The sequence below is a fragment of the Synchiropus splendidus genome, chromosome 18 (genome assembly GCF_027744825.2).
Source record: "Synchiropus splendidus isolate RoL2022-P1 chromosome 18, RoL_Sspl_1.0, whole genome shotgun sequence".
Taxonomy (NCBI): domain Eukaryota; kingdom Metazoa; phylum Chordata; class Actinopteri; order Syngnathiformes; family Callionymidae; genus Synchiropus; species Synchiropus splendidus.
In genome coordinates, this window is record NC_071351.1 from 10476748 (window position 1) to 10493109 (window position 16362).

The window sequence follows — 16362 nt, forward strand, 5'->3', positions numbered from 1 at the left end:
GTTACATCACCAGCAGAATCTGGATCACACCTGGGAAAGTGAGCAGTTTGAGATTGTGACGCTGGAGATAACTTCTGGCAGAGTGTCACCAGACAGGAGGCCAGGGTCGAAGCATTCGTGGTGAGGCAGGAGAAACAACAACGGTGAAGAAAGCTCACTGTGTTTGTTGTGAATTTTGTTTTCTTGCACTTAAAATACATGAGAACATTCATTCATTCACTGGGTAAACAGAGCGACATTCATGAATGTTGAGGAGTCCTCCGACTGACATCACCCTCTTTCTCCTCTTGGCATCAGGCTTCTGCAACAGTCCAAAGTTGAGACGACAAACCACGTTTTCATGCCTCACAGTGAGATTTGAAACACAAAACATTCCTCCAAAATAATCCACTTAAAAATACAACACTTCTCTGTCGCCACATAATAATAATAATAGGTACATTTTATGTTTAGTTTTATTATTATTATTATTATTAATAAAACAATAATCAAAGTGACCCCTGGTTTTAACCCTGTTAATTCTTATTTTTATTCATTTTCTATTTTATATTCTATTTATTTAACTTGGCACCTGCTTTCAAGGAAAACACTATTTTGCCTCTATGTACACATGGTACCTGGAAATGACAAATAAAACTTTTGTCTCTCAGCTTCATCTCTCCATAACGAAAAATACTGTCAGACATCAAATAAGATTTTCTGTTTTATTGACGAGGCTTTTAAGTCAAGTGATCTAAAACTAAAGATTCCTGTTTGCGATTCCTAACCAGGTCTGAGCGCCCGCCCGCCCGCACCTGTGCGCTTCACAAATGGCTCCAAGATAAAGTCTATTTGGGGACATCAGACGCCGCCTTATCTTCTGTGTCGATTTATTTTTCCTGCTGATGTTTCCTGGCGCAGCCTCCGGGCGACCGTTACATCATGCTTCCAGCCTTATAAAAGCGGGATGGGGTTCGACTGACGCTCCACTGAAGACAGTCACGATGAAGTTTGTGATCTTGGCTTTGTTTGTCGCTGGCGGTAAGACCTGAAGATGCTCTGAATAAAGCTGTCCTGGTGTTCAACGATGCTGTGTTTTTCATTGGCAGCCTACGGGTGCGGCCTGCCCACCTTCCCCCCCATCCTGAGCAGGGTGGTCGGAGGAGACGACGTGCGCCAGAGCAGCTGGCCCTGGCAGGTAGGTCAAGCTTGACCATGCTGACCATAGAGGGGGCGGGAGTAACACCGCGGCGGTTGGTTGTCCTCAGGTGTCTCTGCAGTACAAGAGTGGCAGCAACTTCTACCACACCTGTGGAGGGACCCTCATCTCCAGCCAGTGGGTGCTGACTGCAGCTCACTGCATTGGGTAGGCTCCCTTCACCCCCCTCATGAAGGCTCCCATCCTGACCACCGTTGTCTCCTTCCTGGAGCAGAAGTCGCACCTACAGAGTCTTCCTGGGGAAGCACAACCTGGAGGCCAGCGAGCCGGGCTCCATCGCCATGAGCCCCGCCAGGATTGTGGTCCACGAGGAATGGGACTCCTACAGGATCCGGTAAACCCTCCATCGCAAGGCACTGGTCCTCTGAAGCGCTTCACTGTCGTGCTTTGTATCACAGCAACGACATCGCCCTGATCAAACTGGCCAACCCTGTCAAGCTCTCTGACTCCATCATGCCCGCCTGCCTCCCCGCCAACGGCGAGACCCTCCCTCACAACGCTCCCTGCTACGTCACTGGCTGGGGTCGTCTCTGGAGTGAGTTCACTCCATAATTCCTCTCAAACATTCAAGTACTTTATTAAAAATCATCACATTTCATTCATAAAAAATAAGAATTAGTTACAGGAAGAAAAAAAATATTATTTTATTTATAGATTTATTGTCTTTTTTCTCAACTGTTGCTTTTGTTTCTATATCTCTGCCTCAACTAATTTTGTCATTTAACCTCAACCATAGTTTTGTGATATAATGTTCATTTTCAAACAATCCTTGGTCTGTCTTAAAGATTTATTTATTACTAGTCAATTGTGATGTTTAGGTGTTTGTAAGCAAGCCGCTCCATGTTCTCTTGGACTGATCCCAATGTTGCGTTCTCCACCCAGCTGGAGGTCCCATCGCTGACATCCTGCAGCAGGCGCTCCTCCCTGTGGTCGGACACTCCACCTGCAGCAGGAGTGACTGGTGGGGCAGCCTGGTGACCACCAAGATGATCTGCGCTGGAGGCGATGGAGTTCTGGCCAGCTGCAACGTAAGTCCCCTCTCCGGAGTGATTGGCCCCTGAAGGTCTCACGCTCCCTCTGTCGCTGCAGGGCGACTCCGGCGGCCCCCTGAACTGTCAGAACTCTGACGGTTCCTGGGACGTCCACGGTGTTGTGAGCTTCGGCTCCAGCATGGGCTGCAACTACCCCAAGAAGCCGTCGGTCTTCACCAAGGTCAGCGCCTACATCCCCTGGATCAACCAAGTAAGTTCCCTACGATCACCACCGGGGATGTTGAAAAAGACCTTATGGACGTCAACAAAATGCTTTTTCTCTTTTCCAGGTGATGACCACCTACTAAGACGCTGTCATCTCTGGCTACACAATAAAGAAAATGTGAACATTTCCATGTGTCCTGTTTCTTTTTCTCACATGAAAAAACTTCTACACTCAACTAAAGCAGACTCCAAGGATGCATTGAAGTTGGGGAAAGTGTGGGGGTTCCCTATTTTTTCTTCCTTTAAAATACGCATTAAAGTTAATGTATATTTATGTTGTTCGATTCCAATTAAAAAGCAAAAATTGAATTGGATTGAGTTGAATTTTTACACGACCGTACATTGTTCTCTGTCTCCCCCCTGCGGCCATTATTGTTACTCCACCGAATAAAACTTTTTTTTCCCTTTACTTAAATTGTGGGACAGTTAGTTTGTAGCTTACAAATGTGAACGCACTGAGATTCCACTCATCTAGATTTGAATGTCCCTTTCAAAAGTTCATGTGAAGTGACCAACCTTGCTTGACTGTTCAAATTTGTCCCTTGTACCACAGTCAGCGAGCTACTGTCTCTGATTCTTCATTGTGAGTCAACTACAAGGTGTGAACTAAACACATCCTCAGCCCTCGCAGTCAGAGCGCACGTTCTTTTTAAAGTTTTGGGCAACCTCTTGTGCCACTGGTTCAAATCCCACTGGTGAACTACCTTTGTCTTGGTCTTCACTTCACTTGGTTGATGTTGACCACAGTAGATCCAGAGAACCTTTTCAGACTCTGACTCATTGTCAGTCAACTAAAATGCATGTGAATACTAAATATATGCGAATCAAGCGTTCAACCTTCAGCCTTCATGGTCCAGTGGTTAAAGCGCAGGCTCTTTTTTTTTTTTTCAAGTGTGGGGTGACCTCTTGTATCTGGGGTTCAAGTCCTGCTCCTCCCTTCTTCGCAGCTGTTGTGTGTTTTCACTATGACAACAGGTGTTTTTCCACCTGTTTTGTGTCTTCCAGTAGCTCAGTTGGTTGAGCACCTTCATGAGGAACGGGAGAAAATCCCGCCTCAGCTCTTCATCTTGAGCTTTTACTGAGGCAGTGAGTTGTCAACAAAGACAACTGGACAAGAACTTGTATACCTGTATAGTTCACTGGGATGAAGGCCTGCAATGCAGGAACCTCAGTGTTTCTGGTTCGAATCCCAGTGCGTCCACAAGAGATTTTAATCGACGGTTGAACATACCTTGGCCTCAGACAAACCTATAATTTGTCGGTGTCTCCTCAAATTGCCTGCACTCTTACAGCCCTGACATGCTCTGTGCCAACGACAATAAAGTTTCTGCACGTCGAACAGGTTCGTCTGTGCGTGTGCTTTTCAGTGGATGCTGGAATTTCCACCAACTGTCTTTTCTGTCAGCAAACCAAGTCATTGAGTTCTTGAGTGGTCTCCAGACTTGCCGCTCTTCATCTGACACTTGAAATGAATTGGAAGATCTGTAGCCCTTGTGATGCTTTGCCAGCCTCATCATACATGCGAGACGCATGAGCGATGGGAAGCAGTTTGTGAGTCCTCTAACAGTATTTCAAGATCAAGGACAGACCACTGAGGAGGTCCTCACTGCTGTTGAGGCTCCACTTGTTTTATTGAACCATTGTTGGAGAACATAAACATTATTGTCACATTTCTGTCTCTCTTCTTGTCAAATGTTTTATGATGACAATATCGTCTTAAAATGATGTTCTTGGTGGTTTCTGTGGAACATATATAGAGGGTCATCACAGCACCTCAAGAGCAATGATCTTTACTACAAATATGTGAAAGATGGAATCATGTATTGATCAGTGGTTGTGATGAAGACTCCAACTGTTGTGTCTAAGGGTGTCATGGGTTCCTCTGCAGCATCTCTCACCTCTTGACCCCTGACCTGCTCCTCCTTAACTATTTCAAACCAGCCAATCAGAACCTTCCAAAGTTTCCCGCCAATTTTTTTCAGTTCCCGCCCTTTGCTCCCCCTCTCAGCCAGTCCGCATCAAGCTTCTTCAGCAGCTCACCTGCTTTGCGTTTGCTCATTACTCTCTTGAGTTTGAAGCCACCACAGCCTCTGCTTGACTTTGGGGTTCTTTGTTTCCTTTCCCACCTGTCGTGTGTTTGACCTGACTGGACCAAGCTCAGGAGGATCCCTGGAAGCTGAGCTAAGTGCTTTGTCGGGTCAAGCTTTTCAGTTTGTGTTTGTAGCTGCTGTGTGTCAGAGTGAAGCTGAACAAAGTTGGTTCATGTTCCTCAAACTTTCCTGTTGAAATGTCTCCTAAACTGCACTCGACTGACTGACTGATTGAAATGACTTGTCACAAACTCTGACTCGCAACACTCGGCGCGAACGTAAAACCGTTAGCTACGCAAGCGAAATATCAAATGAAGCTTCATTTGTTGTTAGTCACGTGATTTCTTCCGCTTCGACTCGTGCCGTGAAACCGTGCTGCGTTTGGGTGTCACTGGTGTTGTTTCTTCTTCATCCTGTTTGTGTATCTGCTGGAAGGTGTTAGCTAGTCTTACTCTACTCCACAGCTGCCAGTCTGCTTCCTGAGAGACCAACTGCACCAACTCTCCCCTGCCTCTGGACCACCAGGCTCTGACGGTCACACCGGACAGCTCACCTCACGCTGACTTTATCTCTAGAATTCCTCACTGATTCTTCCTGTGAAGCTAATGTGTGCTGCTCTCTTGCAACCTCTAGATCCTTCAGTAAAACCTCCTGCATCCACTGAAGGTTCTTCTCTCCAACATCCCAGGAATCAACGCTTCGCTTGTTCTCTGTGACTCCAACACAGGTGAGTCCACCTTTCACTCTCTTTCCTTTCCTCAAACTCTCTTGGAGTGAACAGCCCACCTGCTTTTCTTTGCACAGCTGCACCGATGAAGTGAAGGTCACCCTCCACCGCTCTCATCTGAGATCTGGTCCATCTGTTGCTCCAGAAAGTATCTGCCTTCAATTCAATTACTTGTATTGAAGTTGGAGTAGAGTAAAAGTACTGAAGCAAGTATCCTTTAACCTGCAGGCTCAAGAGCACGCTGGAAGAACCAAACACTGATGCAGTTCAGGATCCACTGTGGTTTGATCCTTCACACACTACCAGCACTAGTGTCGAAGCAGCAGACTGGTCTCTCCCTCTTCTGTCATTGCAGACTCCCAGGTCAAAGTTCAGCTGACCAAACTGCTGGGAGATGACTTGAGGCACCTGGGGCAATATTCTGTTCATTTCCACAGTGAAACTATTCGAGTTTCAACCTGATCTGCCATTTCCAGGAGTCCTTGGATGTGAGTCTGTGACATTCATGGGGAGTGAAGAGCGCCACCAACTGCACTCTAGCAAGACAAAGGTGGAGTCAGCTGGGAAAGGAGACTTTGTCCCCATCAACAACACACCTGCTCACCGACCTTCAGTGACGTATGATGTTGATGCTGTGAGAAGTTTTTCTTGCTCATGTCAGCACATTTCAGATACTTGATCTTCAACACCTGTTCCTTCAGTGACTCTGGACTACAGCCAGTCCTGGATTGGTGACCTGAACCTGGAAGTTCCCAGTGCCTTCAACACCATCCAGGCCGTCACTGCTGAGTGTGGAGAGCAACAATGTGGTGACCTCCATCGTGGACTCTTCAGGAACCACTGTTCATTTCCACTCTGATTTGAGCTCATGTTTATTTCCAGTTCTTGGACCACTCACTCCACTTCACAACAGTGACCCAAATCCCACTCCAGACCTCCTTGGTGGCTTACAGAACTGCCAGTCTGCTTCCCATATGACTGAGTTCGAAGCCAGATCTCAGCAGCATCAAGACAAAAATAAATGGAACAATATCTGTATTTTCCTCCAGAGAAGGATCAGGATGCTGGAAGGTGGCAGTGAAGGTGAGTCCATCCTTGCTTCCTCCACTATTCTTTCCTCAATTTCAATTCATTCCTCAATATTTGGACGGTGGTCCACACATGGCTCCTCTCACGCCTCTTTGTTGTTACAGAGGAACAGGTGGATCCAAATGGAGTCCGGTTTGACTGCCAGCTTCAGCAGCAGCTTCTGTTTGAATAAAGGACTTTGATTCTGAGGTGCACAGGTCTGTTACTGTCGTGAAATTTTATTTTTTTTTTTTTTTTTTAAAAACCTCCAACCACCCAGTACTGGAGTATAAATCCTCGCTGCAGTTGGTTTAGTACTCCAGTACTGTTGTGACAGACTTGGTCAGGTTTTTGGTCCACTTGAGGTAATACTATGATCCATCTAGAGTGGATGGATCATAAACACAAGATAATCTTCAAACCTTCTGCGTGATGACCCGGGTCACTGAACTCTCCAAAACATCACCTGTGTTCCACTTTTTCTTCTGTATTCAATGATTTATTGTGTATCAATGATATCAAAGGTTTGTGTCCCAGAGACTGAGCCTTGTTGAACTCCACTCTCACAGTTCTGGTGCTGCTCCATCTGTTTTAAGGTCGAATACAGTTGTAGTTCTGCTCTGTTCCTCTTGAGCCACAGCCATTTTCAACACAACACACTCATGAGGTCGACCTCTTCAGTTACTCCCTTCATGCTCTCAGGTGTTCAGTGAATTTTTTTTATTATTTTTTTTGAAACACTAACACCATTTCACAACTCCTTACACTGAAGACTTGATACTGTATTCGACATAGCTACTCTCTTCCCTCTGTGGTAATATTATTGTGCTTTTTCTGTTTTAATGCCTCTCACACCTTCATACATGGTCCTTGAGACTCTCCTCTAACCTCATCAGCACAGCAAACAAGAGCTCAGCTCTGTCCTCATCCATGTTCTTCACTTCCAACAATACTATACTTCCTCTGACTACTGACATGGACTTTCTGTACATTGACAACTGCTGCAACTCTCTGACCTCCATCCTGCCTTTAGCAAAAACCCGCCTGTTGAATTCTCAACACTTCCACTTATGACACTGATTCATTTATGTAATTTTGCCTCTATTTTAAATTTTCAATACTGTTGCTGCTGTAGTTTCCCCAGCCTCGGATCAATAGTAACGTAAATTTGTCTTTGAACAGTACTTGTTCCTCTGTACTTGTGCATAACACATGACCATGGCAGCAGTTTTTTTTTTTGTTTTTTGGAGAGGTTCTTATCCTCCACTGTAATATCTTGTGTGTAAAACTGAATTGTGAGTCAGCTTTTAAATCTCGATCATTGACAATGTCATGTTTCAAAAATAAAATCAGATTACACTCATGTTGAGGTTCAAACTATCTCCTTTAACATGTATTTACAGTTAATTTCATTTCCCGATCTGAGTCATGAATGACTTGTCATTTTGGGGAGATGAGAACCATTGCTTTGGTGGTCTAAATAGATGCTTCTGTGTACTTCTGATGCTCCTCCCTGAGTGCCAAGTCTTAACCAATAACTATGTTCAAATTGTATTTTTCTGTTGGAATAAAGTTCACTTTATTGCTGTGTTTCAGATTGACTTGTCATTTGTGTACAGTGGGGTTCATGCGCATCTCAGTCTTATAGCTCCAGTTCACTTCTCACTGGCTTAACCCATAAGAACACAGAACCTTTGTACTGTTCCAGAGTTGTCAACGTCAGTTCAGATTTTCATTCAACTCCCCTTCACTGATAAGTTTTCAATGTTACATGCTGTCGAGTGGGTTGAAATAAATGTTATTTGTCCATTGTTACCCGATGTATTTTTATCAACGCAAGTGGCCAGTCATGCTTCCTCATCGAACCATTTGTTCGCTACCACAACCTGACATGGGTACTGTTAAGAGCACGTTTGTTTCGCCTCCGTTCTCGAGTTGTCTGCTGTTCTCTGGATTGGTGTGGGTCAAGATGTACAGTAAGTACGTAGCAGGGTCTGAGTCAAAATATTGAGTTTCTGAACAATAAAATTGACATTTGTTTTCCTTCCAAGTGAAAGGCTGAAGGCGTGTCAGGGCAGTGCGCTGTGACCCTTCCGACCCATCCTGTCTTCATCATTGTGGCGCTCCAGCTGAAGCACCCTGCACGTGGCCCCGGCACAAAGTGAAAGCTTTGAAGTGAGGCAGCGACCGTCCTCTGAAGTGCGCCCACTCTCTTCCTTAAATGACAGCGCTCAACTGTGAGACACATTTTATTTATGTATTTCATGTTAAATTTAATGAGTGTAATAAGATCAAATGGACAGCAGTTGGCAGTAGTGCAACAGGAGTCCGATCAGACTTAGAGTCTTGGTCATGTGACACCTGGCGTATGGAAAAGCAGTAGCAACGGTGTCACGGGCGTAGCAAGCATGTTTATTTTAATCTGCTCTGCAACATTGTCAATGCCCTACGTGACAAGTTATTTGACACTTGGAAATTTGTCAACCCAGAAGCAGCTCCTCGCGCACACTGATACATGACGAATGGAGGATGAAGAAGTGTGAGTGAGGAGTAATGACTGACAGTTACACAATCGTAAACCTACTGATGACATGTAATTCGCGCAGAAGTGTCATGACTCATCTCTGTTCTTTGAGCCTTCAGATCAAGGCAAGATTAAAAAGTTATGGGACTGAAATAAACTTTCGTAACTTTAATACCACATGGCTTCTTCTTGCATTGCATACAATATCAGCCAGTTATAGCTAGGTGTGTAGCCAATAGCAAATCCTGTTAGAGGGAATCACACGTATTCATAGAACTGAAGTTACCTACTGTAACTTCAACGGAGGACATGTAGTGGCCAATCAATCGATACTCAGGCGTGAGGCGGGACCTCAGAGTGGCTGTAACCAATAGCAAAGGCCTTTGCATGTATTCATAGAAGTTACATTTCGGTAACTAACATTTCCAATAATTTTTGCCCCTCAATAATCTTTGTTCCAGTATTTTTCCAACAGTGGTTGTGTGTAGCTGTGTAAACTTGTCTGTGTGAGGTCCTTCATGAACTTCGGCTTGTGCAGTTATTTTTCCCCACTTCCTTTGTCAGTGAGTTCCACGTTTTCACTCCCACTAATGTCGTGTACATTTGTCTCTGTGTGGTTCTAGCATATGGGTGGAAGAAGCTCCCTCTTCTTCTCTGCTCCTCCTCATCGGGAGTTAGTTTACAACAGTCTTTGGAGATGATCTGCGACCTCTCAGGTAGCTGGAGCACCCTTGCTTTAGCAAACAGTTCATTGGTCCGTGATCTGCCTTGTACATGATTCTATCAGCCTTCTTCTGTTACTGAAGCAGTGATCTTGTGCCACTTTGATAGGTGTTACGCCTCACCTCCACTCCGTAGAGGAGGTGTGGGAGTACAGTAGGGTGTGCTCAACAATCTCTCATTCAAGTAGTGTTTCTTCATTGTATACAGCTCTCTTTATGTTTTCATTCTGCTGTTGGTTATGTGCTGTTCATTTCCAGTTCAGTGTTGTCCATGTTCTTAGATCCTCTCATGGTTCATTTCTTTCTGACACCTCATATATAGCATCAATCGGTTGGGTCCCTGAACACTCCACATTAGTTGGTAGCTTTTCCTCCAGCGTTTTGCTGGGCCTCTCATCCCAAATCCTTCCAGCTTTGAGACCAGTATATCATGGTGAAAGGCGTTAAACGCTTCACATACCTGTTCCAGTCAGCTGCTGCTGTTATGCCTTCGATGAGACTCATCAATGGCACGGGGGTCGATCTCTCCCTCCTGAGCCCAGACGCTTATTTTATCGAAGTATGCATTTGCTCTTTGTCCTCTTTTTTTTCTAGTATTTTTCAAAATTCAGGTAATACTGCTCTGTAATTACTCATGTTTTGCTTCTCTCCTTTGTGCAAGATGGGTGACCTTTTGTTTGTACAGAGGTTACAGATGTTCTCTAACCTTGGCCTCACGTCCATCATGTCCTTGTCGACCGCTCCACTCTGGAACATGAATCAGAGGCTTCATCTCTCCCTCTCTGGCTTTTCACCAGCCCTTTATTCTGAGCCTGCACTTGCCTGTGTTTTTACTCTTCAGGTACGTGAAGACGTTGTGGATCATCCTGGTTGCCGTTCTTCTCGTAGGTTTACTGGACGCAGTCCTCTGCTGTTGCGTATCCAGGAAGTTGGCTGCCAATAGTCTATCAATTCACCAGGTCGGTTTCTGTGAAGATCGAAGGTGATATGACAAAGACCTGTTACTTGACTGTCCTGTCTATATTCTTCAAACACCGCTGCTCCACTCCAGTTTCCCAGCCTGTGCTAAATGAATTGAACTGTCTGACTTCACTTTCTCCTCCATTCTTCGATGGTGATGGAGCGACTTCCTTCTCTGTGCCCTGATCAACAAATGCTTCAATGAATCAGGAACTTTAATGTTCAAGTTTTGAGTGAAAATAAATCTTTAAAAAAAGTGTAACCACTGGCAGCCCTGACTCATAAGCTGCAGTCTTCTGGTGAAGTGGTCCGATCCCAGCAGAAATGAGCACCTCAAGGCTCCGATGGTTTCTACTGTTTATGAAAGCAAATGTTTTTTTTACGAGGGGTAGATACGAACCCTTCAGCCTGATTTGGAACGGAAAGTTCTGGGGGTGGGAATGCAGCTGAGTGATTTGAAGCGATGGTGCCGATGTCATTGAGCTGCCTCTGTGTTCCAGCAACAGATAAAGAGAAAGGAACTGCGGTTCCAAGCACCTCGCCAAACTGGTTGGATGTTGTTGGGCGTGAGGTGCCAACCTGTCAGTGTTGACAAGTGATGTTGAACATTAAAGTGATTTGGTTTGTTGTGTGTTCTGTCATGACTCAGAAGTGTTCAGACGCTCTGTTTCGATGTCCGTACTTATAAACAACAACCTTTCCCCACACACTATCTGGAACATGGGTCGCTGACCTTTTGTGCTTCAAATGATCACTGAGATACCTGATAAAGCTTTAAAATGAATGTGAGGTTACTTTGAGATGGTTGTTGAAAGCTGAAGATTGTCGAGCAAAGAGTGCCATCTTGTGGACTCTAAAAATAAGGACACTGTCCCAAGATACAGGTGATGTTCACATGGTGAACTCTGGCTCATCCAGTCACTGTCAGAGCCGTCTCTGTCCTGCCGGGCTGGACCCCTGTCACGCCCGTCCTTGGTGACTCCTGACACTCCAGGTCGACCTTGGAAAAGAGAGTGAGACGTGTTGATCTCCATGACTTCACTGAATCACAGGTGAAATGTACAGCGCTCAGTCAGCATCACTTGAGAATAGAAACCCTCATTCTCATCAAAGCTACATCTGAATCACCTGAGTGTCGCTGCCAGCAGACGATGGCGTCGGTTCTCTGCAATTCTACATGTTGACCACAAGACGAGGTTAATCCAGTGAGTGGCTTTGGTTGACTGAATGTGCAGGACAAACCATAATGTGGAAATCTGGATGAACGCACAAAGGTCAGGCAAGCAGAAACCGCCTGGGTTCAAATCCCACTCATGTCTCAGTGAAGTTTTCCAGGTGCAGTTGTTGGAGAGAAACGTGCTGGCAGCCCAGCGTGAGGTGTGAAGGTGAGCTGGTGTAGTGGTGGCTTCAACCGAGTCCTCAGCAGGCAATGCAGCAGTGCTCGTACGCCTCGATTGGTACCGAGTTCGAATCCCACGCTCCCCCGGTGATCTGGATCGGCCGTCCTGGGCGCAGGTCGGGGTGGGGGCTGTGTCCCCACCTCGGGGTTCAGCTGGGTGCTATAAGGGCTTATGACAAATACTTCCATCCTCCATTGGAGTTTTGAGAGAGAGAGAGAGGGGGGTGGCTTAACAAAACTAAAAGTCAGCAAGGGATAAAAGTGGGGATGTCACAAAAATAGTGAAAGAGAAGGGTGAAGAGGAGACAAGAATTCAGAATCCTCAGTAACAATGCAACGTCGTCGCGTGGACTCAGAGCACCTTTCATGGTATGAACTTACAGGAGAGTTGGGCTGCTCCTCCACTGAAGGAAGGGACCACCTCAAGCTCCTCGTCCCTCTTGGAGGTTGTTCAGTGCAGCGGAGGAGAAAGACTCAGAATAAACATGCATGTCACTTCCAGGGCTCCGTAGATTTTGACTCTTAATTTGAAAGATGATCATGTGACTCACTCTCCTCTGGGATCCTGGGACCAGAGAAGAACTCCTGAAGCCAAAAGACAAGTACTTTAGAGAGGCATGTTGAGAGCTTCAGCAGGTGGAATAGTTACGTCATCCTGGGGTGAACTTGCTGATGGAGCCCCACTTGAAGAGCAGCAGCAGAGATGCTCCTGGGTCCCCTACACCTAGGTGACCTCACGATCCAGGAGAGACAGAGCCTCAGTAAATCAGTCATTTCCAGAAGAAAGTGATGACTGTGCTCCATTGCAGGAGGCAAGAAGATCCACTGACCATCATCAGCCTCCAGGTGTCTCCTCATGTGAAGATGCTTCGGTGAAATATTCCAGCTGCACAAGCTCAAACGCATCTTTTTAAACCACCTGCTCCCAACCAGACCATCTGGAGAGGAGGAGCAGACGCCCTATAAATGACACAATGAGTGTTAGACTTCAGTGGAAACACAAGTTCAGTTCACCCAGAACATCACTACATCCTGAGGACATCAGCTTCCAGGGATCCACCACCTGAGAAACAATGTGAATTTGATAAAACCGTGAAAGTGCGCTGACTTGGTCCAGTGTTGAGGCCGAGTCACAGACAGCAGTGATAGATGGACTGACATTTGATCTGGGACATGCCGCGCTGCTGCCTGAACACCAGTTTGGCCATAAAACCGGTTTGGCTCCAGATACGGTTTCTTTTCCATAGTGGTGTCAGTCCTCCAGAGTCTCCCATCAAGTCCACTTTCAGCCAAACAGACCTGGAGCTCAGATGGAATTTCCCTGAGAGTTCTGAGCTCTTTGCTCACAGTTGGAGTGACAGGTTCCAGTTTGCTGGTGTCCTGAGAGACAACTCCTTCACTTCCTGTGTGCAGTGTGGTGCACAGCACAAACGGAACTCACCAGCTTCACTGATCCAGCTCTGAGAGGAGCCTCGAGGAACCCAGTCACACGGCAGTGAAATCACACCACAGTCATGGATCAGAAAAACAGGGTTCCACTCTTCATCACAGCGACTGGACACTTCAACTCTTCTTCCACACAACTCACATGCATCTCTTCCACATGACCATGAAACATCTTGCAGACACTGCTGCGTCATGTCAGTGACCTGAACCACAGACAGTGGCACCGTGCGTGAGAAGACGTCATCACCCAGTGTCAGTGAGACCAAGGCAAACACAGCTCACCTCCAGCTCACACACGTTTGACCTGAACAACAACAACAGCAGCAAAGGTCAGCTCCCGGAGACAAAGCGCCTCTTCTTCTGGGCTGACAAACGGCCTCACCTGTCGTTCACCTCATCCACCTGTTCACCAAGCTGCTCATCAGCGGACTAGTTCACCTGGCGCTCGGGGGCGGGGCCAGTTGGCCAGCCATTGGCCAATGAGGAGGCGTCATGACGTCATGGACAAACAGTGGGTTATTTCATTGACTGGTTGTGTTTAAGTCCAACCACACGAGGGCGGTGTTTGACCAGTTATTCTTCGTCGCTCTGCTGATGGTGCTGAAGAGAGTGTGAGAGGTTGAGGTCCTCAGAGAGGATCTGTTGTGTTGGAGCAAATACATCCATGGATGGAAAGGGAAGGATGCAGAGCATCAGAGTGACAAGGTGAGGGGGGAGGAAGAGATGGAAGGAGATCAGAGAGCCAGAGGTGGGAAGAAAACAGAGGACAGAAACCTGAAGAGGCAGAGAAGGTGGAGGCAAGACAGGTCAACAACTGGAGCAGCGACAACAACAGAGCTACACGCAGACTCCACATGAGAGAAGTCAGTCATACACACTACAGGCGATTTGTCTTCATGACCAAGGGTCAGGTTTATTGGCCACAGATCAATGACATTAGACGTGATGAGATGGAAGCTTGAAGTGAAAAATGTTGATGGATGGAAAAGTGAGGTCGAAGTTACAGTGTAGAAAGGGCGATAATAAAGGCAGAAAAGAAAGAGAAGGGGAGGAGCCAGAGTCAGAGGCAGGAGAAAGAGGCCAGTGAGTGGACAGTGTGGCACAGAAGCACGACACGGTGCAGAAGAGGAAGGCAGGGTTGAGGCGTCCCGATTGAATAGAAGACACAAGACGACACTGACACAGTGTGAAGTCTGTAAAGCCACTTGTTAATTCACTTCCACTCTGCCAAGGTTCAAGGCAGCATCTCATCGCAACATCAACAAAGACAAGACAGCAGAGACTCATTCACCAAGTCAGACTGTAAACGCTGCCCCTACAGACCATGACGTGCATCACGTCGATCGCTAAAACATTTCAACTCAAAATGACAGTCCACATGAGGAGATGAAGTCAGACACTGGGTGGACATGGTGGGTCCACATGGTGGGTGGAGTGGACCATGTCATTGGCACTGTATAAATGCCCTGATGTGTCGTGGGTTCGAGTCCCAATTCACTTCACAACCAGCTAGTGGGGGAGGGAGTGGGACTTAGACCCACGAATTTATGCGGTGCCACTGACGTGATCCACTCCACCCACACGGGGGCGACACATCAGGGCATTTGCAGTATACGTTGCCACTGACAAGGTCCACTCCACCCACACGGGGGCGTTTATACTTTGCCCCAGTTCATTCCCGACAAGACTTGTGGGACTCGAACCCACGCTTCACCTGTCAGAGCGTTTATACATTGCCACTGACTCTATCCAGTTCACTGTCACATTTGGTTCTCATAGACATTCTCATAGACATTTGGGTTGAAAGAGAAAACATGTCACTAAAAGTGTCCCAGACAGGACTTGAACCTGAGCAGGTGTCGACTGCACTGTTCTGCATCAGACCCGTTTACTCCAGTTGGCCACACAGAGCAACTCACTCGGGCTGCAACTATCGTCATCGGCTGAACAAAGTGTCAGAGGGAAAACTCAAAATCCTTGGAAAGGTCACTTTAACATGGACTTGAACCCATGTCTACAAGGGAAGACAGAGGACTGTGGGAAGACTTATCTCAGTGAGCTACTTCTACAGACACTGGGTCAGGCTCTGGGTGCATTCGTCCCAATATATTTCATGAAACACTTGAACAAAACCTGAGCACTGTGGTGCAGTTGAACCCAGGTCCATGCGCTGACTGAGCCTCAAACACATGCATCTTCCCCAATGAGCCACTTCTCCAGCTGTCACTGCAGCCTCTTGCTCTATATGTGCCGCACCTTTGAGGAAGCCACCGGCTTGACATCACCCTGTTGAATGCTGGGATACCGATATAAACGCTGGGGAGAACTGCAGATTTCATAACACGTAACATAAATAAGGCTTATTTTTACATCCATAGATTCTAGTGGAAACATGCTCGTAAAGGCCCTTCACATAGGTCAGCCAACAGTGATAACAAATTTTCCAAAAGCAAATATGCATTCTGAAGGCCAGATGGTGGCAGGCTTGCTCAGAGGATGGCATTGGCATCGGTGGACCTGTACCTCCAAGAGACAGAGGAACACATTTAGGAAGAAAAGTGGCAGGGAGGATCACAGGCAGACAGGTGCAGTGAACGTTTCACCAGCCAGCTGAGGCCTGTGACCTGTAGATCAGGAAATATCGTGGAAATATTGAATCCTCATGATTACATGAACAATACCTGGATTCAAATCCTAACCTCTAACAACTGCACCTGCTCGTTCATGCAGGTCCACTGCTGCTCCTCCATCAGACCTGGAAACTGAGAGCAGGAGTGTCTCTTTACATCTGTTTCATGAAGCTGCCATTTATTGTCAACAGTAGCAGAAACACTTCACACCATCATGTCCTGTGGATCCCTCACCTCCACAGCGAGAACATGACTGAGCAGGCAGATGATGCAGGAACGGAGGGGCGGCTGGGAGGATGGTCGGGGTGATGCTCTGGGTAAGAAGGGCAGATTCTGAAACAT

At 46.6% G+C, this 16362-nt stretch overlaps 1 protein-coding gene across 1 annotated transcript; it reads left to right on the forward strand.

Moving 5' to 3' along the window:
- Window positions 1-952: 952 nt before the first annotated feature.
- LOC128749717 (chymotrypsin-like elastase family member 2A) lies at window positions 953-2582 on the forward strand. Its single transcript, XM_053849589.1, has 8 exons — window positions 953-1020; window positions 1089-1177; window positions 1248-1345; window positions 1413-1532; window positions 1597-1733; window positions 2081-2226; window positions 2288-2440; window positions 2520-2582. Exons 1-8 carry the CDS (start codon window positions 984-986, stop codon window positions 2535-2537), a joined length of 798 nt encoding a protein of 265 aa, XP_053705564.1. The 5' UTR covers window positions 953-983; the 3' UTR covers window positions 2538-2582.
- Window positions 2583-16362: the final 13780 nt, after the last annotated feature.

What these genes read in the sequence shown, in the direction of transcription:
- LOC128749717 (XM_053849589.1), top strand. Translation starts at nt 984, where the DNA reads ATGAAGTTTGTGATCTTGGCTTTGTTTGTCGCTGGCG. An exon ending in GGCTTTGTTTGTCGCTGGCG is followed by an intron (nt 1,021 to 1,088) that starts GTAAGACCTGAA and finishes TTTCATTGGCAG; the next exon opens with CCTACGGGTGCGGCCTGCCC. An exon ending in GAGTTCTGGCCAGCTGCAAC is followed by an intron (nt 2,227 to 2,287) that starts GTAAGTCCCCTC and finishes CTGTCGCTGCAG; the next exon opens with GGCGACTCCGGCGGCCCCCT.